We start from the raw sequence: 23,699 nt of genomic DNA on the forward strand, positions 1-23,699 counted from the left end.
CATATTTCAAGATATAATATTTAACATTAATACCTCAATATCCTAGGCAACACCCCCACTATGTTGGTAATTGTGACAGGGTGATGTGTTACCTGTGTGGGTAGTCTGGAAAATACTGAGTCAGACACAGAGCATTGGTGTTGACGCACCACACAGGCGTGCAGATTTAATTACAACACAGAGCTGACACTAGGATACCTGCAATGTTAGCCCTAATGTCACATTTAATAAAGAAATGAAACAAAACAAAGCTCAAAATAAAGGTTTGCCGCACAAAACAGCGAGCACTAGTCCCACTAACAGGAACGTCCCACTCCAGGAACCTGCTACTCGATGTAACCCTCTCTGTATTATACATCCCCTAACCTGACCTACTTCTAGGCCGTTCCACGGTCCTGGCTGGGCACACGCCTTCACAGGCACTGTTTTGCAGTTGAAGGGTTCTGTAGTATTATTTCCTGCAGAGCAAACGTTTTCCTCCTTGATCTAAACAAACTCTCACTCAGCGCCAGTCAGTGGCATTGCAGTCGCCCCAAGCTGTGGCGCAGACGCTTTTTCAACTCTGCGCAACTTTCCGGGCAAGTCTACTGCTGTACTTGGTCTCTTAGCAATGCGTCTCCTGCCGCGCATCACAGCTGATTTCTCAAAGACACACATACACTCCATGAACCAGCGACAGGCCTCCCTGTCACAGGAATATACAAACATTAGTTCATATTAATTTCTTAATATACAGGACGGCACCTCCATTATGTGATTAATATTTAAATATACATATAGAGTTTTAGTCCTTAACAAATGTTATATTTCTTATAGAATTATATTCACCATTCTATTTTTCTGTGTTTTCAAATATATCAAAAAGAACTGTGACAGGAGAAGATCACGTGACCCTGTCACTGGGATGGCTGCTTGCTGATAGAGCTCCTGCTACCACGTCGCAATTTTTATTTATAATCAAACAATTTACGCTCCATACATTATTTTTAAATTATTTTCTATATGAAAATTGTCTACTTATCATTTTTAAATGGCTACTTCATGCAGGGGACCCAGTTGCTTCCCCTCAGTCCACAGCGGAGGGAAAGGGTGTGAAGAGAGGTCACTGGGCCCCGATGATTGGGACATCCGCCTGGCAGAGGTTGTACGCACTTTCCGTGGATCAATTCAGGAAGCAAGTGACGCGGCTTTGCGGCCTTTGATTCAAAACGTATCCAAAACAGCTACTATCCTCAGCGCTCTTAAACAGGAGGTGTTTGATATTTTGACACGTCCTATTAAACAACCAATGTCATCAACACAAGCAATGTCCCGCCTCCATGGAGCGATAATTCATTAAAACAGTAATCTTTATAGAACAAAAGTTTATTTTGATATAACTTTAGTTATATTGATCATAGAACGACACCAATTTCAGGTGTTAAACATGTTATACAATAATTAAAGGAAAATAATTTAAGATTTAAAACACAGTAAACATTTCAGTTTTATTGGGAAAACATACTTAAGCAACTCTTAAACTTGTGTCCACAAGATTCGTTATTAAAATTATTCTATAACAATTTAATCAATTAAATTGTTACTCATTTGTCAAACTGTTTTTGAACAGTGTTAGTCATTTCATGGGAGAGCGTCATGGCACCTCGTATCCACCAGGTGTCTCCCTTCTTAACCCGTTACAGGAAGAAAGCTGTTTATTGGCTTTCAGACAAAACGTTCCTAATTAAAAGATACAAATCAGCTCTGTTTGTTTCAACCAGACAGGCAGGTCAGCACAGCAGGTAATCTAAAATATTCCCCAATTTAAATCTTTACGACCCTGTTACCAATATCTAGTCCTTGAAGTAGATCAATCAAGAATGTTTTGGGGGAAGGACGCTTGGGGAAAGACAAACTTAATTAGCATCACTGCATCTAAGTCTCATAGTAACAATAATTGAAATGTCATTTTAACAAGTATATTCAATAATAACTGCAAATTTCTCCCACATTGTCTAAGACTGCATATGTGGTGAGTAAATGATATACATTTAGGTGAGTAAACGGTTTACATTTATTTTTATTTAAACCTTTTCAGATACACTCCATCCAGTTTGCTTTTGGGGATTCAAGAGATTGATGAAAATCAAATTGGAAAGTTCAGTTTTCGGACTCAGGAAGCAGTACTTCAAGTAAGACCTTAATCCCACACATAAATAACAACAGGGTGACACTATCAGTGTACAAGAATTCTCATGCTTGTCATTCTTCTCTCTCAGCTGCTGTCAACGTCTGGGATAGAGAACATGCAGGTCGTGCTGGCCTGTCAGGTGACGCAGAAGAATGCCCTCATTGGTGCAGTGAAGCAGGCCTCGCTCTGTCACCAGGCCCAGCAGCTCTCTCAGAAGGTAGATGACACGGTAAACTGAATTTCCCTATAAGCTCATTTATTCACAGCACATTGTTTGTCTGCACACAAAGATAATCAGTGGGTTTAGACTTGAAAGGCATTGGTTAAACCTGATCAACCACAAAAATATTTCACAGAGGTGCAGTCTACAAGAAGATCTGGTAAAGTGATAAGCAGCCTTTTTTCCAATACCTGTATATCACTGAAATCTCAAGTGAAATTTGCCTGACTTGCAAAACTCAGTTACAATAGGTTGAACAAACCTTTATTTGATTTATTAATTAAACAGTGGCTGTGCCAGTGATATCAGTTTGTGATATCAGTTATCCATTTACCTTAGTTATTGTTGCTACCTGGTTCTAAACAAACCTTTTTACATTGGAAAAGCCTATCCAAACTAAATGATTAAATAAGAAGTCAAACAATACAGATGACGACTCTTTTCCATCCCCTGTAATTAAATGTTAAAGATTTCCATGCTTTCAAACATGGATCAACACCTGTTTATGTCACAAGCACATCTTTCACTAATAATCAGAAGTTAGCATAAATAAGACCTGTAAGGTGCTGCAACGTAAGAACTTTTATTGTAACACTTTAAATACCAACTTGTAAATAATTATTTTATATATATACACAATACAATACCATATAAATGTATTTCTATATTGCACCCTTCATGCCATGGCATCCCAGAGCGCTATACAAAGTACATTTAAAAAAGTATGTTTTCAATTCAGACTTAAAAGAATCCAATGTTTCAACCTACCTAATGGCGCACAAAAGCAAAATGCTCTGGCTCCAGTTGATTTTAAGATGACTTTTTGGAACAACTAAAACTGCATTTTCTGGTCTCAAAGAACAAGTTGGAATATACGGAGTTAGTAGTTCTTGGAGACAGGCTGGCCCTAATTCATGGACCTTATAAGTTATTCCAGCAACTTGAAAATCAATTCGGTATATATAATTAGTTTAGTAAGTTATTTTCATTCAATTACAGTTATTTGATACACATGCCAGATCAGAGTCTATCTCAAATTGACCAAAACACATGGATTATTAAGAGATGCTGGTTTAGGTCATCTCTAAGATTATTAACATCATACAGGGACCTTGGTTGTTCTTTGACCCAAAGGGAAGAGTTTCCCTTACGGAGCCACCAATACCCTCTTACACACTGCAGCACCTCATTTCCAGGTACTGACAAGCCACTGATGAGGTCATGGCTGCAGAATCAGAAGACCCCCCCCCCCCCCCCCCGATTATAACCACTGCTCTTTATAGCAGGTTCAAAGAGGGTCTGCTGGCTCGTGGAGTCGAGGGAGCTCAGCGACTGGACCAAACTCCTTAGCTGCTAAAGAGCTAGAGAGCCAATTTACTGCACCAGGCATCTCCTCCATTTCAGCAAGACCAAAACTAGGGGCTGGGGCTAGAAGAAGGTAAATTATCAGCTTCATCCATACTAAGTAAAGTACCTGTAAGTCTGGGGTCCTAACTTATTATTTTTTTCATTGTTCCTTTTTTTTCTGTGTTAAGGCCTCCTGAAGCCTTTGTGTCAATTCAGTTAGAGAAGGCGGGCCCCCGTGATGTGATGCTAAACACATTCATTAGTAAGAAGCAAGCCATGGGCACCATCATGAAGAGTCCTGTAAGTAGGCCTGTCACACAATGAGCATCATGACTGTGGTGGTGGGCTTTTAAAAAAGGCAGGCTTTTCAATTGACCAAAACACTTGAATTATTAAGAGATGTTGGTTTTAAAACTTGCTGCACAAAGTTGAGCCTGAGCTTGAAAGGCCTAGAATCTAGTTTGTTAATGATTTCCTTAGGATATTATTGATAGTCCAAGACAGTGTTTCGTTTTCAATTAAAATGAACACTTAATTCCTTCACCAGTCCAAAATGTTGCTGCTGTTTTATTAGAAGCTGCACTTGTAAATATATAGTGTGTTATCATAGTGATGTTGTTTTGTGTATATTTGTATGATTCTGTTATTTTTTCATATATATTCAGGAAGAAGCACAAAAAGTTAAGAGGGGGCTAATTCTGGAATTCTGTCAAAAGTAAGTAATCGATTATTTTAAATGATAAATGTGTCTGTCTAGAGTGGAGGTTGGTATTCATTATGTCGGTGCAACTGGGCCACATCTGCATATTGACCCCATGGCTTTGTAGGTCCTTCACAGAAAGCCCAAGCACCCAACTGGTTTAACCAGAGTTTAAATACAGCTGTACTATATGATAACAGTTTCATCCTGCCAATGACTTCCAGGTTCTGCCATCGTATGTGTCAGTACTCACTGAGGGGTCAGATTATTGAATACTATAACAGTCTGGCAGCACTGCTGGAGGATATCCCTTCCATCAGGGACACCTACTTCATGCTGGGCCAACCACACGAGAGGAAAGGAGAGAGGGACTCTGAGGAGGGGCTCAACTCCGACCCCAGGTTTGATCAATTTTGCAATATTCATTCATTCATGTAAATACCCACATACTGTCTAAAAATGTATTCAACCACCTCTGCTGGCTTGTGGTTGTGAATTATTTGTGCCTATTTGGTTATTTTCCAGAAGCTGGATTTCACAACATAGGTTCAGGTGCATCTGAATACTTTGTATTGCTCGTCTCTTTGTTCAATCGCTAGGTGCTTCCAGCGCAGGCCTCGCTGTTTACTCTCTGGAGACGGGGAGTCATTCCTTAACCTGTGGTTCATCCCTCATTTCTCAGAGGTGTTAATCATGTTCAAGTCCCTGGAGGAAAACGTAAGCAGTTTAGTAGCGCCTTCCTGTCCGCTTCCCATCTAAACTGTTGACTTGTATATCCATGCAAGAAATATTGTGGGTCTGTTAAAGGTTTCTCTGTCATGCATTATTGCATTCAGGGGATGTTATTGAAGTGGTATAACAGGTTTGTTTGTATGTTTGTTTCTATGCAAGCTTGTAAGATTTAGAACTTCTCAAAGCTTTGTTGGATTGATCTGAAAATGTATATGGCTTTACAATGGTGGGGAATGAAACAAGCATTGTTATACTCTAGATTTAACACAACACACAGTAACTTGGTTATAGGGAAAACAAATCTATCTAGTTGATAGTTTTATACTGTTCAATTAATTGTATTTCTCTCTGAACATTTCCCCACTTTTGTGTCACGTTAACCTGATTTAACTGAGGGATGATCTACTGTATTCAGTGTTTTGTTTTGTTTTTTTTTCCTGTTTCTGCATCAGACCTGCCACAGATCACTTCAGCAGACCCTACAGATTGTGGGAGCGTTGCACGACATTGTCTCCTACCTGGTCAGCTTCGCTCGCCTCGGAAACTATTCAGCTATCAGCAGGTCCAGAAAGCCCAAGCAGCTCACTGCTGACTGGGGAGGAACAGAAGGAATTGGTAACTTCTTGGAAGCACTCAAGATTCATAATGGCCTTGCATTTTAATAGGTTTATTTGTCATGAGTTCACTTGAAGATTGATTAATTTAATCAGGTGAATTTAAGGTGTATTGTTCTCACCCCAGGCTGAGTTAAATCTAAATTATGGCACCACCTTAACTGCTTGCTCATTCAAGAACAAGCAACTGTACAAACTGATATTTCCCACACAGGTGAATTTAAATATTACTATGAACTGTGACCTGCACATCCATAGTACAGTGCATGTTGTCATTTAGGGTTAGAACATTGTAGTACAGATGCAATATAAAGTGAGCGATTTTCTGCACCCAGCTGGTACAGATTAGCGAGAGACAACTGTACTTTAACTGCAACAGAGAACAATTCAGAAACAGTGTGTAGAACATAGGAAATAGGTGGCGTAGTATTAACAGAAGGATAACACTACATTTTATTTATTTATTTATTTTTTTGACAAAAGGTGCTGAGCTTCAGGAGATTCAGAAACAGATCGATGACCTCTGTGATCCAGCCAGTCCCCAGGAAGTAGGCAAGCTGCTTCATCTTCGAAGAGATATCCTGTTCTTGCAGTTTGACACAGGTGTACGGCACTTGATCAGGTAAGGGAGCCTGTGATCCACTGTGACCGCTAGGTTTGATGTGTTAGCATTCAACAGTGTCTGCACAATATGCCATCTGTGGTCGTCTGATGCTGGCGTGCCTAGAATACCCTTATAGCTGAAATCTGATCCTCAAATGCCAGAAACTACAAAGACACAATATGTTAGTTTCAGAAACAAAAAGAGAGGCTGTGCGGTGCAAGACAATCATGCAGCTGCGAGGCACTTGGGTTGTGGCGCACACGTTTATTGCAAACCTCCAAGAAGTACCAATGAGAACAAAGATACACAGAGACAATGACGTACAGAGCCCCTGCCACCAATCACCGTACAGAGTGAATTATATGCATTATATTTAGGACTTTATTAATTTCATTTTTTGGTGCTTATTTTTACCTGTTTTTGAGTTTTGTGTAAATCGGTTGTTTTTGGGGCGTTCGCTTTTTATATACTGTATGACATTATTGTTTTCGGTTACTTTCCAAAATGCTTGGATGTTTTTTTCTGTCTAAATATGTACAGTAACTCGACAGTACTTGCACCCTTAAGTTGTACTTTCTTTCCTTTGCTGTCTTCCACAACAAAAGCCTTATGGTCATGGGCACGTTCTTCTGGGGTTTTTGTGTGTAAGCATTTTTTTGCATTTAGCCACAATTTGCAATTCTGTTTTAAATCTTCCATAGCTTAACTGTAATACAGCTCTACATCCCGCAAACAAGCCTCAATTCCTAATTGTAATCTTGTTTTAAATCTCGCAAGCAGAGTCTGCAACAGAAATATAGGTGTGTGCTGCCACTCAGTAGTTGGGGTAGATATTCAGAACGAATCAATGATAGATACAAGTCAGGTAGGAGGGACATTGCCCAGCTGCACTGGGAAAGGTAGTTTTATAATTTTTTTGTGGTAGTTTTTTTTTTTTTTTTTTTTAATGGAAAAGTGGTGAAGTCAACGTGAATTAAGTGACCATTTCCAGTGTTTTTCCAGTGTTTTATTGGCTATACACCGATTTCATTTTTCGTATCACAGTATTTTATCGGTTTTAACTGAAAATCAGAAGCCTTAATTATATTATTATAGTCATTTATATTCTATGTACTATATTGTGTATGTGTATTATGAAAGCATAGATTAAAAATAACATTCAAATCTAAATCTGTATGCTAGGGGTACGCAGACAGGTGATAGGTCTGGAAGGGGGTACGCGGCAATCAAACGTTTGGGCACCGCTGTACTGTCCTCACCAGTCAGTTGTTATCATTTTTTGTATTGTTCTTGCAGGGAAGCTTTCCTGGCAGCAGGCAACAAAGAGGCCTATCAGACAGTGACAGACAACATGTACCACGCTTTGCCTGCCCTGAGTACCTCTCTCGTCAGCAGTGTGTGCAGCTCACAGATTACTGTGCCCCAGCCATTGGACCCAATCAGTGTCAGGGTCAGTATAACACCTCTTAGAGGTGGAATCAATCAAATAACACATTCATGCCAGCCAGTAACAATCACGTGTTTTCAGCATGGGTTGAGCACTCTTTATTTAGGTTTCTGTGAAATATATACACTGAGTGTACAAAACATTAGGAACACCTGCTCTTTCCATGACATAGACTGACGAGGTGAATCCAGGTGAAAGCTATGATCCCTTATTGATGTAACCTGTTAAATCCACTTCAATCAGTGTAGATGAAGGGGAGACAGGTTAATGAAGGATTTTTAAGCCTTGACACAATTGAGACATGGATTGTGTACTGTATGTGTGCCATTCAGAGGGTAAATGGGCAAGACAAAAGATTTAAGTGCCTTTGAATGGGGTATGGTAGTAGGTGCCAGGCGCGCCAGTTTGAGTGTGTCAAGAACTGCAACGCTGCTGGGTTTTTCACGTTCAACAGTTTCCCGTGTGTATCAAGGATGGTCCACCACCCAAAGGACATCCAGCCAACGGCAGGCCAGTGGTCGAAAACGGCTCATTGATGAAAGAGGCCAAAGGAGGCTGGCACGAATTGTGCAGAGCAACAGACGGGCTACAGTTAGTCAACTGACAGTCCAGTACAACATTGGTGCCAAAAGAACCATAAAAGAATGCACAACTCGTCGTACCTTGACACGAATGGGGTATGGCAACCGACGACCTAACAGAGTTCCACTTCTTTCAGCAAAACACAAGAAACTGCGGTTGCAGTGGGCTAAGGAACGAAAACACTGGACACTGGAGGATTGGAAAAACATTGGCTGGTCTGATGAATCCCGGTTCCTGCTCTTTCACACTGATGGGAGGTCTAGGGTATGGAGAAAACCACATGAGTACATGCATCCATCATGCCGTGTGTCAACATTGCAGGGTGGTGGTGGTGTGATGGTGTGGGGTATGTTTTCATGGCACACATTGGGCCCCTTGAAAAAAGTGGAGCAACGTATGAATGCCACAGGATATCCGAACATCATTGCCAATCAGGTGCATCCCTTCATGGCAGCAGTGTATCCATCTACTAATGGATTTTTTCAGCAGGATAATACCCCATGCCACAAGGCTAGGATTGTCCAGGAATGGTTCCACAAACATGACAGAGAATTCAGCTTACTGCAGTGGCCTGCCCAGTCACCAGATCTGTGGGATGAGATGGAACAAGCTATTCAGAGTAGAGATCCACTACCAGCCAACTTGACACAACTGTGGGAAGAATTGGAGTCAACATGGGCCAGCATCCCTGTGGAACGCTTTTGACACCTTGTAGAGTCCATGCCCGACGAATTGAGGCTGTTCTGAGGGCAAAAGAGGGTGCAACTCAGTATTGGGAAGGTGTTCCTAATGTTTTGTACACTCAGTGTGTGTATATATATATATATATATATATATATATATATATATATATATATATATATATATATATATATATGTATATGTATATATATAAAGTGCAGCTCATACATTATTTCACTTTTCTTTGGCAACATTAAATAAAAATGTTCCCAAGTAAGACAAGAGATACTGGTGGTTGATGAAAAGGATCAAACTCTAGAACGTGACACTGAATTGCATTGTGTTATAAAAGCCTTGCCCTTGGTTTGCAGGAGTGTGTTTACAATATTTTATATAGTGTATATGTTATATTTTATTCAACACATGTTTAGCAAAATGTATGTTTCAATGTCACATCATTGAAAACTACTTTTCTAAAACAAAAATTATGATTGAGTTTCTAAGATTATGGAGAAAATATAAAGATATAACTTGACCTGTCCTGTTAATCTCACACAGAATTTCCTGTAAATAAAAGGCTACAGTATCTACACATGCTTTCTGTTTGTAGGCTCAAAGGTTGTTTCCCTGGAGAAGTTTCCAAGCAGGACATGGTGCATTCCCACTCTCTATCTGCAATATTCAACCAATAGAATACAATATGCAGGTAAGCCAGTCTGCATTACATCTCTTTGGAGAGCAACCCTTTTCCCCATTAGCTGTAAAACATGTTCTTCATGATTCCATGCTCAGTTTGTTTTCATCCAGGTAATGATAATATTACTGAGATACCTGGACCAGCAAGAGGGTTCCAGAAATACACTGGGATATAAACATTTTCCAAGGCATAATAAAAGCCTCACACACAGCCAAAGCAGCTACTATGATTGATCAACTTGGATGTCCTATAGTGATGTGATGTTCCATTCACATCTGAACAAACAGATTTTTATTTTGAAAGCCTTGTTGGTACCAAACCAATTAGTACAAGTCAAGTGATCTCACTTTTTAAGCTCCAGTCTTGTTGAAAACACGCCATGTCTGTTTCTTTAGCTCTGCCTCTCTGGGCTGAATGACCGCAATCGCAACGTGGCCAATGGGGAGATCCTGGGGGTGTCATTGCTGATGGAGGATGTCCTGCAGAGCAGCCAGGATATGATTAATTTCAGTTTGCAGGGTTGGGAGGAAGATAATAACTCTAAAGTCACTGAAATGCAGGTACTGAACTAGACAACACTGAACAACACTTACGGTTTATAACCAGCTTTGTGAATTTCAACCAAGCAGATTGTATGCTCTGCTTAATACCTTTACAAATGTGTTATTTAAAAAGTACTGTAATATACTGTATATATATATATATATATATATATATATATATATATATATATATATATATACATACTTCAAATTGACAATGTTGCATATGTGCATCATATCATGTCAATTCTGATAACCTGCTTTTTGGATTCCAGCTTGCCATCAGCGGGGTAGCAGAGCTTGAAGATCAGCTGTCTCCAGTAGAAGGGAAGGTATCTTCTTTCCAAGCCCTGCTGCAGGACCATATAGAAGTGTACACCCTGCTGAGAGCCTTCCTGGTGCTGTGGAAACAGTTGGAGGTGTTTAAGGCAGAGTGGGGGCGGCAGCGGCTGTGCGTGGAAGACATCAACACAGTGTCCCTCTACAAGCAGTTCTCGAAGATCTACAGGTGACCATTCAGCATGATTAGAGTGATGGAGTAAGGGGTTGCTTTAGAACTAGTTCAACTAGCACTGTATCATGTACTAGAAATACCTTGTAGGTTTTTAAACATCATTTGACCCAAGTATGAAGATGTACTGTTAGCCTGAGCCTGGGCTTGTCCTTTTTCAAGCTTTTCTTTTTTGGGGGGGGGGGGAGTGGGGAGGGTCATTTTAAATGACAAGATATGAACAAGAGTTAAAACAAGAAATACAGTCAAGCAAGGGAGATTGTGTATAATTTAAACTGTAGACGGGCTCAAAACTCTGTATGTCTGGGTTCAAGTTCAACAAGCAATACTTATAATGTTGAAAATATGAATCAGGAAAACGACAGTAAGCAATGTCTAGTGCATTACAGTAACTTGCTAGATGGTTTATGTCCTGTTCTTTAGAGTGGAGATTCTGTACCCCACCATGAAAGTCATAGCCAGACAGCTGGGGAAAGAGGACAAGTTTGAAGGACTGGTGAGCGACACGCAGCCCATCCTGCTCCCCAAAGGAGCTTCTGAGGTGGAGACCAAAACACATCAGGTGAAGAACCAGCTCATGTGTTTTTCACACTTTGTGTGTTATAATAGTCCACTCAAAGTTCTGTGTACATTAAAGCCATCTGTTTTTTTTATTATTTATTTATGAACAATAAATATATTTATGTTTGACTATTTGTTCAGCTTCATAAACTGCTGGAAAGTCTGGAGGGCCACATGATTCATGCTGTGCAGAAAAAGATCTCGAAGGAGCTGACGCTGGTCATATCAGAGAGGGCACGGCAGGACACAGGGCTCCCAGCAGGTGAAACCACAGTGAGATTATTTGAACATGCAAACTGCAGCGACTGACTGAAGCACTACTTTATTGATGTCTGTGCTCCAAAACTCCTGCTGGTTTCAAACCCCCTGCAAGATCATCAGTCAGGAACACTGCACACTCAACTGCTTTCCACCTTCATCAGGATAAATAATTAAACAATTCTTAAGAGGTGGAATACAATTTGAATTGTGTGGTTTTCCTGATTGATGTTTGAAATCCCATTTCTGTCATATGGATTGTAATAAATATATTAGCGCAATGCAACACTTCTGATTGCCTAAGAAGCTGCCATTAATTACAGTAGATCAGTTTCCATCTCAGTGGAGTACTCTGTAACAGTGGTGGGCCGTATTCATGAAGCCTTTTTATCAATTCTTGAGTTTTAGATGTGGCATTGTGTTACACATGTGAAGATTTCAGTTAACAGTGAATACATTATCACTGGTTTTCATTACACTTTAAACACCCTTTCAGCTAGATGTGGCTAAATGTGAAAGATAAATGGTTTAGCTATGTTAATGAAAATACAATTGTATAGTGATTGGATGCAAACTAGTGTCAACCAATCAGAGAGCTCAAAGGAAGTCCAAAGGTATTAGGTTTGTGTTGAACCTTCGATCCATAATGTAAGGCTCATGTAAAGATAAACAGGTTATATGAATGTGGGAATAAAAAGGTTTACGCATGGCACCCAGGGTAAGACAGTATCCAAAACAACCCAGTTGTTCTTTAGTGATGTTTAAAATAAACAGTCGTTTTCATAGCCAGGCTCATAAAAAAAGCTTGTGAAGTAAGTGGATGAGCCAGCCTTAATTTTCCCTTAAAACAATGAATAAAGCATTTTTTCTGTTTAGAGCTGTGGAAGCACCCTGTCATGAAGGAAAGCTTTTCAGCTGTCAGACCCCAGATTGTTGAAAGTTTTCTGCAGACATTGCTGGAGAGGTGTGAAGAGAATAAAGACAAGGTTAAGGAGCTTTTACAGAAGTGTTTGAACTTTAACAATGCAACAATAGAACATTCTTTTTGTAAAAAAGAAAATGCACAAGCAAAAATATGTTTAATGACATTAATGTAAATATTGCGTAACGTGATTCACCTACATAATCAAGTTGTTTGTTTCTCATTTTGTAACATTAACATGGAAATGTCACCTTTCAAAAAATAATAGTAAATTTAAGATTGCACACATTTAGAAAATATGTCCCAGGCTAAAACTTTGTACATTTTTTTCTTTCTTATTTTACAGCTTACATTCACTAAAGATCATTTAGAGGCATGCCTTACATCTTTGGCATGTGATGTCATGGCCAGGGAGCGCAGTAACTTTGAGACATACTCCATGTTTTATGAGAATATCCTTCAGCAGGAACATCAACTGCTTTACCAGAAGGAACAGGTAGGTACCAGTTATCACAATGTGATATGTATTGCAAAATAGAAATCACAATACGATATGTCTCACAACAAATGTCATGGTACTCGTCACTCCTCATAGGCTGTCCCATACATATATATTTTTTCAAATGACGTTTATTGTTTTTACCATGACAAGAGAATCAGTGCTCATTTACAACGTAGAGTCGATTACCTCCTGCATCGCTTCCCCCAACCCTTCCCCAGCCCTCCTCCTCTGCACTCCCAAAAATGTGTGTAGTAAGAGTGGCGTATTGAACCGTACCCTTGAGTATGTAATAAGGCCAGTACTGATGTGTGTGAATGTATGTATGTAAGTATTATGTATGTATCCTTATAGTTCTGTTCTATTAATATGAGCTGGTTTCTCTGTCTGTGCTTAATCATAAATGGCTGCAGTGTTCAGCAGATTAATGTGTTTTGTGTTAACTGTGATCTTTAAACGCAGGATCTGAAGACATTGGAAGAATCCAAGACACAATGTGAAGGACTTGAGGGTCAGGTATATTATCATTTAACCAGTTTCTCTGATGAGTCTAGTCTGGTTAACCTAACCCCATTGGCCAACACACAGTTACTATTTTATACATGATTCCATCATTGCATTTTGATCTGTGCTCCAAACAAAGAATACAATATCAGTATTTAAAACACTTTGATGGCATTATAAACACTTTTAAAAGCAATGACAGCTGATCTACACTAGTTATAAAAAGACACAATCCAATCTTCCCCTAAAAGAAGTACCGTAAATAAAGTGCCATCTACCTGGGCTGGGTATAGTGAACAATTGCACAGAGTTAAAAAACACACAGGAGTGGGTCAATTGGGAGCTGTGTTGTGTTGGAACTTCCTTACTGCTTTAGGTGTTTTAATTCTAATTATTTCCTTATCCAATTTGAAAGACGGCGGACCTCAGTCATGAGATGATTGTGGAGATTACAGCACTGAGGGCCAAGCTGTCTAATCTAGAGGAAGAAAAGCAGAGCCTCAGGGAGGAGGTCAGGAAAGAGGTCCAGCATGAATATGAAGAGCTGGTTCGAAGCATGTTTGTAGCATGTTATCATTTACAGGTAAGTAGTTTACTACTCCCTCACAAAATGACAGAATAGCTGGGGTAACCGTTATTCTGATCAAGAATTCTGTTTGCATAAGAAATTAATCAGTGAAGTGAAAAGTACAACTGTGTTTCAATGGTTTGTTTGTCCCCTGTAACTAGTACCGAATTTTAACACAAAACACAGAACATAATCACCTTTTTCTTATTATGATGACCTGATCCTTTTGAAACCCAGGTGAAGTTAGATGAATACCACGTGAGGATGAACCAGGACGTGAGTGATCTGGTCACTGAGGTGCGGAGAGAGGGGGTTGAGAACATAATAAAACTGAAGAAAAAGTATGGCTCCACCAAAGATGACGAGGCACTGAAGGGAACCTTGGCAAGGGTGAAATATTATTATTATTCTACTTCAGTGAGAAGTAAACATCTCATACTCTCACTTCTAACTAATGCTTTAGTGAGGGAAGGAACAGAAAAGACAATCATTTTTTTTCAGTCCAACCATGATGTATTGTGAAAATGTCATGCTGGATTCTGTATATATTGAAAATATGTAAACACGGGTAGCCGGGAGACATAATTCCAAAACACTGGTGTGGAGAAACTATGCAGAGGTGGCACTTCATCAAGGGACACAAAAACTTCAACAAGTGTGTCAGCAATTTGTACATTTGTTTTACTTTCAAGGATAGAACATGCATTAGGAGGCATTCACCTGATCTTGACTTCCACAGACAATTTCTTTTTTTTTGTTTTAATAAATTTAGTCGTTGCCAATTATTTGTATTATTTTCTCCCATTTTAGAATGGTCAATTTTGTTTTTTTTAAGCTCAGCTCACTTTTTTTAAGCTCCTGTCCACGGTCGGCTGTGGAATAGCCTGGACTCGAACTTGCGACGTCCAAACTATAGAGTGCATCCTGCACTCCATGTGGAGCGCCTTTACTGGATGCGCCACACGGGAACCCTATTCCACAGACAATTTCAATTGTTTAAAATGTGATGTAGCTCATCATGGCCACCAGGATACACTAGAATCCTATGCACCTTTGCATTACCAAATGTAGCAGTTGCAAATTGTTTATATTCTCTATTAACAATGTTTCAAATTATTTCCACATGATACATCAACAGTATTACCTTGCTTAAAAATGCACAACCTGGGATGTTAACATTTAATTTCACAGTGCCTTACGTTCCCAAAAATTCAACTGTAGAGCAACTGTAGAGATTCACATGAGATAACCTGGGTTAAAAGGAGCCAATTATAGGTGGATGCTGGGTGTCAGCCAGATCATTCTAGTCCCCATGGTCTACTATGGGGACATGTCATGTTTCACTCCATACTTTTCATATAATATATGTACACTGGTCAAGTGACTTCGTTAACCAGTTTGAATTGAAGTGAGCAGAGACCTGAAGATGTTCTGCTTGTTAAAAGAACCTGAAATGGTAGACCAGACAGAATCCACACCAAGTGTACATCTGGCATGGTTTTAATCAAGATAAATGATTTTAATGCGGTCATGTGCTTGTTTGTATTGATTCCCTGTTTAGCAAGAGGAGCTGCAGGCACTGCGAGGGGAGAACAGCCGATTGGAAGGCCTACTCTGTAAGCTCAAGTCCCTGGGCTGCTGGAGACAAACTGTGAAACAGGGCCAGCTTCGCAAGCAGCTCAGACAGCACCAGCAGGTACAGCAGGCAGGGGCTTTAGGAGTTAAGGGTCACACCTCTGTTGAGGCAAGAAGAGCACTCTGCTGCACAGCATGCTGAGCAACATGCATGTCTCTGCCAGAAATTCAGTATATATAAAACACTTTCAGTGTCAGGACCATGAAAATATACATCACCATGAAATACTGTACTTTCTAAGAATAGCACAAATATCTCACAGTGGCTGCCAAGATATAGCCTTCAATAGTTTAGTCAGTTAACTGCTGTAAAGTGAACTCAGGTAGTACGGTGCAGTGACATCATTATTTAATATAACCTTAGTAGCACTTAGTTATTATTATGCTACCCCTGTTCACATGTTACCTCTCATTTACTTGACTTTAATATTGCACTTACTGCATTGAAACAAACAGACAAAAAGTCTGAAGACAGCTTTTCGTTTACTGATGCTGTAGATTGTAGCTGTTCGATAAGAGTTTGTTTCAGCAATTTTCCAGCAGTATATTTGTATTTGCCACATGATGTTTTGACTTTCACTTTATGGCCATTTCATGTACACTACCTAATTGGACTATGCAAAAAAGAATTGCATTTGAATATTGGGGATGGAATAACTTTTCTTTGCCTATACTCCTAATGGAAATACAGCATATCGCATAGTGCCACCTGGTGACTAAATGTTGCGCAGTGTATTTGAATGAGGTCATCGCAAAGCATACGCCGCTGTCCCGTGACAGAATGTTGTACTTGCGACTTTTACACTAAGCAGCAAGTCCATTGAATAGCACCAAATAAGCTGTTATCACAGAGCCATGGGAGAGTTACCTCTGAACCCTTGGTATTGGCAGGAGGCAGTACTGCACAAGAAGGAGTGCCTGGCAGTGAAGATGGTTGCAGAGGAGGAGGAGATCCTGCTACAACAGGAGCTGGAGGCTGTGAGGCAGGCTCTGTCCAAGTGTCAGAAAGAGTACATGACGATAAAGAAACAGCTGGGCAAGCAGGTAATGTGAAAGCTGCTAAACACAGTTATAAGTACAGTCAAACCCAGTTAATATCACTTCTTATTATCAACACATTGACATATCCTGAATATAATGGGAGCAAATGGGGACAAGCTCTTTGTTGTACAGTATTGAAATGCTAAAGACAAGCATAATTCACTGTAGAAGAGAATAACATACAGTACCAATTAACACAATATAGCATTCCACAGAAACAGGCATATTTGTACTATGAGTGCTTCTGTGTTTTAATGGTTAAAATCCACTGTGTTTCAACCCTTTAGCTGTAAAGTGATAATAAAAGGATCAGATGGTATTATAAAGATGGTCTAATACAAAATGAGCCACAGATTTAAACATTGGACTGAATTTGTACAAAGCTGTATTTGGCAGGTTTTATACTTACTGGTACTCAGTTATGTTTAACCTGATCTGATTGCTGTAAAATCAGTGATCAGCAAGAAAAAGGTTTCTCCTGCTAATAACTAAGGACATTATTTGGCTAATACTCCTTTAACCTATGTTAACTACATTTAAATGTACGTTTTCAAATGTATTTACATTTGACAATATACTTTTAATATATAATGAGTTTCTCTGGAAAGTTCAAATGACAAAATGTAGAAATATTCAAACCCTGTAAGGGATTCATCATGAACTGTCTATATGATCTTAGGAACAGTCTGAGTGAAAACATTGTGAACATGAACAGTATTGCATTATACCCAGTTTCAGGCTGTCCCATTGCAGAGCCTGAAACGGTCCCATTGTCCCATCTCCTCACATAACATTTTACATGAAGTGTCACCCTACTAAACTTTATTCGCTAATAAGAACATAACAACATTTATGAACAAGAATCTAAGCTTGTCCAGTTTGTAGTAGCTGTTTGATCCCAGAATCAAAGTAATTCTGCCTCAACAACATAACTAGGTAGCCCATTCCATCCCCTCACTACTCTCTGTGTGAAAAAGTGTCTCCTTCCCTCGGTCCTAAGTCTATCTCCACTTAGTTTCCAACTGTGTCCTCTGGTCCTGGTTTCTGTACTGCGCTTAAAGTACTGGTTAGGGTTAACTATGTCAACTCCTTTTAACATTTTAGAGACTTCAATCATGCCCCCCGCCTAATTATTTGTTAAATAGATTCACTTCTTTCAGCCTGTCTTCATTGATCAGTACTTTAAAACCAGGGATTAGTCTGGTTGCTCTTTTTTTTGGACTCTCCAGGGTCACAATGTCCCTTTGGTGCTATGGTGACCAGAATTGGACACAGTTCCAAGTGCGTTTTTGCTAGTGCATTATACAGCCTCATCATAACTTTTGGTTATAGCTGTACACTTTTGGCTATATACCCAAACATTCTGTTTGACTTTGTGAATGTCTTCCTGCATTGTGTGGTTGTAAACTACCCCTGAACGCTTCTGTTAGTAGATGAAGAGGTATTTCTTTAACTATATAAACAGAAGTAAAATAGAACTCTATTTACAGCACTAAATAAAAACTATTTACAGCACTAAATAAAAATTAAAAGCACAGTGAAAAGCAGTCAGCGATATCCAAGTAGTGTAGACACAGCTGTCGTGAGCCAGGAGCCTGCTTGTTACTTATGCCTGTGTCTGTCAACAGAGACAGCTGCTGAAGGAGTCTGAGCACCGGGCGGCCGAGGAGACTCGCAGCCGGCAGCATCTGGACAGCATGAAGGCAGCTAACCTGTGGCGGCTGCTGGAGGACGTGGAGGAGAAGGAGAAGCAGCTGCAGGTGCTCACTGGAGAGCTAGAGAACAACTCCAAGACCACCCAGCTCCAGAACCAGAAGACAGACAAGGAGATCAGACAGGTGTGCAACAAACAGATACACCACACTAAAGGAAAGCTAGTGTTCACTTTGTTTCTTATTTTTACCTTATAATCCTGATTGAGTATATTGATGTTATGGATGAGATACGGTAAACTAAAACAACCTGTATTTTCTTCTTTACTGTACTTGGATAAAGGCGTCTGTCAAATAATCAGATACATAATAGTAATGTTCCAATAACATTACATGTTCCAACTGGCACCCAGCTTGTACTGTCACGAAATGAGGCGTTTTGAATAAAACATTACCTATGGGTTTGTGAGTGATTCTGTGCAGGGCTTTTAACTACGTAAGGAAGGAGGTACTTATTTTGTCAAGGTTTTTGCGATGTAGATTCTGTATGCGTGGTAAAGCTTTGCTTTCACAGCCTACCAAACACCAAACCCTTGAATTAGAGCCCCATATGAAACACTTTTTCTGATCCCCGTAAAATTACTATATCAAGGCAGATTTATTACCAGGATCCTGCACTGACAAAAAATGTTTTTTCTTGCTATAAAGTTTTTTTTTTTTTTAGAAAATAATTTTTAGAAACAATTTCTTAACTGTTTCCAAATAAAAAAAATGGCATTAGAGCCAGTTAATGTTTTCCTTAAAATGTTGTTGTTATGGGAAAAATGGTCTTTAAAGATAAAACTAGAAAGGATACATCTTTGAAGGCTAGAAACGTTACAAGATACTTGCATTTTAGAGCACTTTCTTGAAATTGTAATAAAACAATTGACACCTTGCGCCACTCTCTCTTGCACTGCTGTAAGGTGAAAAGCCAGCTTTCCCTCGAGCGCAGCTTGAAACAGGACGCCTTCCAGCGAGTTGATGAGCTGCAGAGTCAGGTGTACGACATTGAAGCAACTCTGTCCCAGAGGAACTCCTCTGCAGGTACAGTATACTTTTCTACTTGTTCAATTTAGTGTTCCTGGGCTTTGTTCCATTCATGCACCTTATTATTGAATTGAACCTACAGCAGGTGTTCAACTAAGTAATTTATGACCTGGTAAAAGATGGTCCTGTATTGGAATGGGCTGAAAGAACCATTAAATGAGCACCACTTGTCGCCATTTTGTTTTTCGGGTACTGAAACCTTTACTTTGTTTCCTTTAAAGGTGTCATTAAGAAGCCCCTGATGTCCAGAAGAGCAAGCAGCATCACAAGTATACGGCCAGGTATTAGGAGTTTCTTTCATGACAGCATTTGAAGAGCCTGAATTCATATACTTTTAGTCTGTCCGTCCTTTATATATTGTATCTCAGTGTCACACAGGTAAACTGGTTCATATATAAGGATAGGATAACTTAACTGCAGATCAAGGTCAAAGAATATTATTTCAGCATTCACACAATAGGAGTGGGAAACGATAAATAAAAAATGAACTAACTTTTGTACAGTTAATGCTTTTGAAGTAAAAAATATGACAACAATGCGATTTGGATACAGATTTGTATAAATACACATTTCAGTTCCCATTGATTTTCAGGTTGATTTGTTAAATGAAAACAGGTCATGTCCACCGTCTTTCGCAAAGCACAATGCAGTTGCTGTGATGATGTTGTCTACATGCGGCAAAGGCAGCGAACACAAGAATACAAGTTTTATTCCCCCACAAAAAAAACCCTCTGCACAGAGATTAAAATCTGTTAATATCGGTAATTTCACATCCCCTTTTGGTTTGTCATGTGCAAAACCAAAAAGGGGCTGGATCAACATTGCTAAAGAGGCACTCTACTTTCCTATGATTAAGAAGAGTGGCTAGCATTATGGGTATGAAATATAGGTTTGGGGTGAATTTTGTCTCCTGGCCCCTCAAGCTCTGAAATACAAGGAAATCCTTTAATGGCATTTTTATGTGATATTTTAAATCCAAAATACAGTTTATATAAATCTTTAGCTGGCATTAATTTTAATATACAGACACGTATTTGAGATACTACACATGAAATCATGTAATTTGACTGTTTCAGGCTCTGCAAGCTGGAATTTGCTCTCAACACACTCAGCCTTCGTCCTGTCAAGAGACTATCAGCAGCCCTCACCCACACTGGACAGGAAGGCTGTCAACAGCATCGGCACCACTGGCAAAGACACACGGCTTCAAAGACCCAAAACTGTGAGTGAAGCTCCAAACATTATTAAGATACTACTGTACTGTACATGCAGTATAAGGATGTGTGGATGTAAGAATTTTAAAACAAAAAGTTTAACTGATCTGTGCCTACAAAACTAGCAAGTTTGTTCTGCAGCCACACATTAGATGGGTGACATAGATACAAGTGCAGGTGGATGGCATCTGTATTATTATTATTATTATTATTATTATTATTATTATTATTATTATTATTATTATTATTTATTTCTTAGCAGACGCCCTTATCCAGGGCGACTTACAATTGTTACATGATATCACATTATTTTTCACACATTATTTTTATTACCCATTTATACAGCTGGGTTTTTACTGGAACAATCTAGGTAAAGTACCTTGCTCAAGGGTACAGCAGCAGTGTCTCCCACCTGGGACTGAACCCACGACCCTCCGGTCAAGAGTCCAGAGCCCTAACCACTACTCCCCTTAAATATCACATTATTTTTAAATACAATTACATTATTTTTTACATACAATTACCCATTCATACAGTTGGGTTTTTACTGGAGCAATCTAGGTAAAGTACCTTGCTCAAGGGTACAGCAGCAGTGTCTCCCACCTGGGATTGAACCCACGACCCTCCGGTCAAGAGTCCAGAGCCCTAACCACTACTCCACACTGCTGCCCTGAATAAAAAATGTCCTGTATTAAAGCTGCTATTTTTGAATCTGTGCCATCACAAGTATTCTAGGGTAAAAAGCTAAAACATCAACTGAAAGCTTTTCTTGTATATCAGGTGCCAATTAGGCTCGGGAACAAGGTTGCAGAAGCTCTCTTACCAGACCTTGAAGAAGTCAACCCCCACAGGCTGATCACACAGCTGCAGGACCTTCGACTCAGCAAGAAGTAGCTGCAAAAGACACGCCCAGGACCTTGAGGTACCAGCACAGCACTAAAGATGACTGTTATGGAACTAGGGTGCAGTCATAGAGTGATTGTGTAGGGTCAGAAAGGTCAGTCATTTCACTGGAGTACTGGAGACTGTTTGTTAACCATTTGGTTGGCTGAGAATGTTCTAGCTTGTCAAGATTCCCTCCAGTGTTGTAGCAGTCTGGTTCATGAACCAAACTTTGTAACAGCATACCTTTACCTGAATACTTGTGTCACATTCCCAAATCAGTGCACTATGCAAATGGTGAAATGTAAGTTCTCACTTCTCATCCATGGTCGACTCAGCCTTCTCCCATCCTGGAGGGATCAGCTCATGATGCATTTCTGTGAGAAACTCATTGAATCGGCCGACATATGGCATCCCTATTTACACTGCTTTGACAAGCCCAGCTCCTACACCCAAAGCAAATAAATGCATCTTTGTGTCTGCAAGGTGTGGAAATTGGGGTCTTTTGTGTAGCTTTAGCAATAAGGAAGCATTTACTGTAAATATGCAGGCTTTTAGACAGTATGCTGTTGCAGACAAACAAATAATGTGTAATCTATTCTTTTTTATAATTCTTTTTTGAGTAGTATTGTAAAAATAATTAGGTTGGTTAACATGTAAATGAAAATAACTGTCAGATCATTCCATGAACTATATCTGTTTATACTACACATGTGTTGCAGTTGTCAAAATGTGATGGATTTTAATGCTTGTGGCTTTATTTTTTTTAATTAATAAAAAAACAAAAGAAATTGTCAGTGTGCCAGTCTTTGAGGCTCCTGGGGCCTAGGATGCCAGTTTGCCACTGGTTTATGTACTGGAGGTGGTCACTTGGGAAGCAGGCGAACCAGCTCCTTTGTGGATTCCTGCATGTGGTGAGAGCCCTGCAGAATCTCGTTCACCGCTGGACCAAACATATGCCCCGGAGTGATCTGGGCGTGCAATAGTGGTGCTTTCATAGAGGAAATCCAAGTGAACCGGGTGGGGGGTGGGATATGGACGAGGCGGTAGACTCCGCGTCAAAAATTGACTGCCTTGTTTCCCATGCTGTAGGCCAGGGCACTTGCAAGATTACAGTGGCCTTCTGGATTAGCGACAGGGAGAGCGTAACCGCAGGGGACGTGCCGTCTGAGGCGGTAATTGACATTATGTCCTCCTGTGGCCAATCTGCGCTTGCAGCCTCATGGAGTCCCAAGAGGACTGGCGCCTAATGTTCCTGCAGTAATTCAGCGAGAACAGTTCCTTGATGGGTTGAAAAGCTGGCCAGATCTTTTAGAAGGATGAGAAAGACTGCGAAGTTTCCTGCCTGGGTTACTTTCCCGGGTGCGTCGTTCGCTCTCCCTTGGTACAGAGCCATGGGGTGAGGGTGATGGGGAAAGCGTTAAGCAGGAGTAAGGGACGTAGAATGCTTCTTATAGATGTGGGATAACCGTTTCTTAAGCGTGCGCATGGAGAAAGGGACACAAAACTCGCAGAAGAGCACCTGCTGTGCTTGTCCTCAATAGGCAGACTGGCCTTGCATGTCTCACAGGGATATAACCCGGGCATGGAATGGAACGGTAAAGGAACGGTGACCTCGGCACTGGTCGGTAGCAGGCTGGAACCTGGTCGGTACCTGGATGGTACCAGGTCGGTTTGGTAACAGTTTGGTGTATTTAACACCGGGTCAGTACTAGTTCAGAACCTGGTTGGCCCCAGGCCGGTTCGGTACCGGTTCAGTGGCTTTGGTACCGTTCAGGAGCGGCATCAGGTAGTTTCAGTGACTTTAGCACAGGGTCAGTACGGGGACGGTATGGGGTTGGAACAAGGTCGGTTCGGTACCGGTTTGGTAACTTTAGCACCGGGTCGGTACAAGGCCGCTACCGGGACAGCGCCAGGTCGGTATGGTACTGGTTTGGTGACTTTAGCACTGGGTCAGTACCAGGATGGTACTGGTGCTGTAACCCGAGACCGGGTCTGTGACCTCGGTACCTTTTGGTATGGGTCCA

At 40.3% G+C, this 23,699-nt stretch overlaps 1 protein-coding gene across 2 annotated transcripts in view; it reads left to right on the forward strand.

Moving 5' to 3' along the window:
- The window catches only part of si:ch73-242m19.1 (uncharacterized), a 38,956-nt gene extending 16,530 nt beyond the window's left edge, over window positions 1-22,426 (forward strand). The window contains exons 23-49 of one of the 2 annotated variants that reach the window (XM_059023777.1): window positions 2,078-2,171; window positions 2,259-2,399; window positions 3,674-3,828; window positions 3,926-4,037; window positions 4,403-4,452; window positions 4,662-4,838; window positions 5,037-5,154; window positions 5,622-5,784; window positions 6,267-6,405; window positions 7,684-7,837; window positions 9,708-9,803; window positions 10,190-10,354; window positions 10,612-10,844; window positions 11,271-11,409; window positions 11,550-11,670; window positions 12,543-12,652; window positions 12,935-13,084; window positions 13,550-13,603; window positions 14,007-14,174; window positions 14,397-14,549; window positions 15,721-15,855; window positions 16,686-16,838; window positions 18,464-18,673; window positions 19,453-19,573; window positions 19,798-19,857; window positions 20,653-20,798; window positions 21,571-22,426. In XM_059023777.1, coding sequence (XP_058879760.1) covers window positions 2,078-2,171; window positions 2,259-2,399; window positions 3,674-3,828; window positions 3,926-4,037; window positions 4,403-4,452; window positions 4,662-4,838; window positions 5,037-5,154; window positions 5,622-5,784; window positions 6,267-6,405; window positions 7,684-7,837; window positions 9,708-9,803; window positions 10,190-10,354; window positions 10,612-10,844; window positions 11,271-11,409; window positions 11,550-11,670; window positions 12,543-12,652; window positions 12,935-13,084; window positions 13,550-13,603; window positions 14,007-14,174; window positions 14,397-14,549; window positions 15,721-15,855; window positions 16,686-16,838; window positions 18,464-18,673; window positions 19,453-19,573; window positions 19,798-19,857; window positions 20,653-20,798; window positions 21,571-21,684 — 3,631 coding nt within the window. In that variant the 3' untranslated portion in view covers window positions 21,685-22,426. The remainder of the gene's footprint in view (window positions 1-2,077; window positions 2,172-2,258; window positions 2,400-3,673; window positions 3,829-3,925; window positions 4,038-4,402; window positions 4,453-4,661; window positions 4,839-5,036; window positions 5,155-5,621; window positions 5,785-6,266; window positions 6,406-7,683; window positions 7,838-9,707; window positions 9,804-10,189; window positions 10,355-10,611; window positions 10,845-11,270; window positions 11,410-11,549; window positions 11,671-12,542; window positions 12,653-12,934; window positions 13,085-13,549; window positions 13,604-14,006; window positions 14,175-14,396; window positions 14,550-15,720; window positions 15,856-16,685; window positions 16,839-18,463; window positions 18,674-19,452; window positions 19,574-19,797; window positions 19,858-20,652; window positions 20,799-21,570) is intronic. The other variant, XM_059023778.1, reaches the window with a different exon arrangement.
- Window positions 22,427-23,699: the final 1,273 nt, after the last annotated feature.

Source organism: Acipenser ruthenus, chromosome 5, assembly GCF_902713425.1.
Source record: "Acipenser ruthenus chromosome 5, fAciRut3.2 maternal haplotype, whole genome shotgun sequence".
Classification (NCBI taxonomy): domain Eukaryota; kingdom Metazoa; phylum Chordata; class Actinopteri; order Acipenseriformes; family Acipenseridae; genus Acipenser; species Acipenser ruthenus.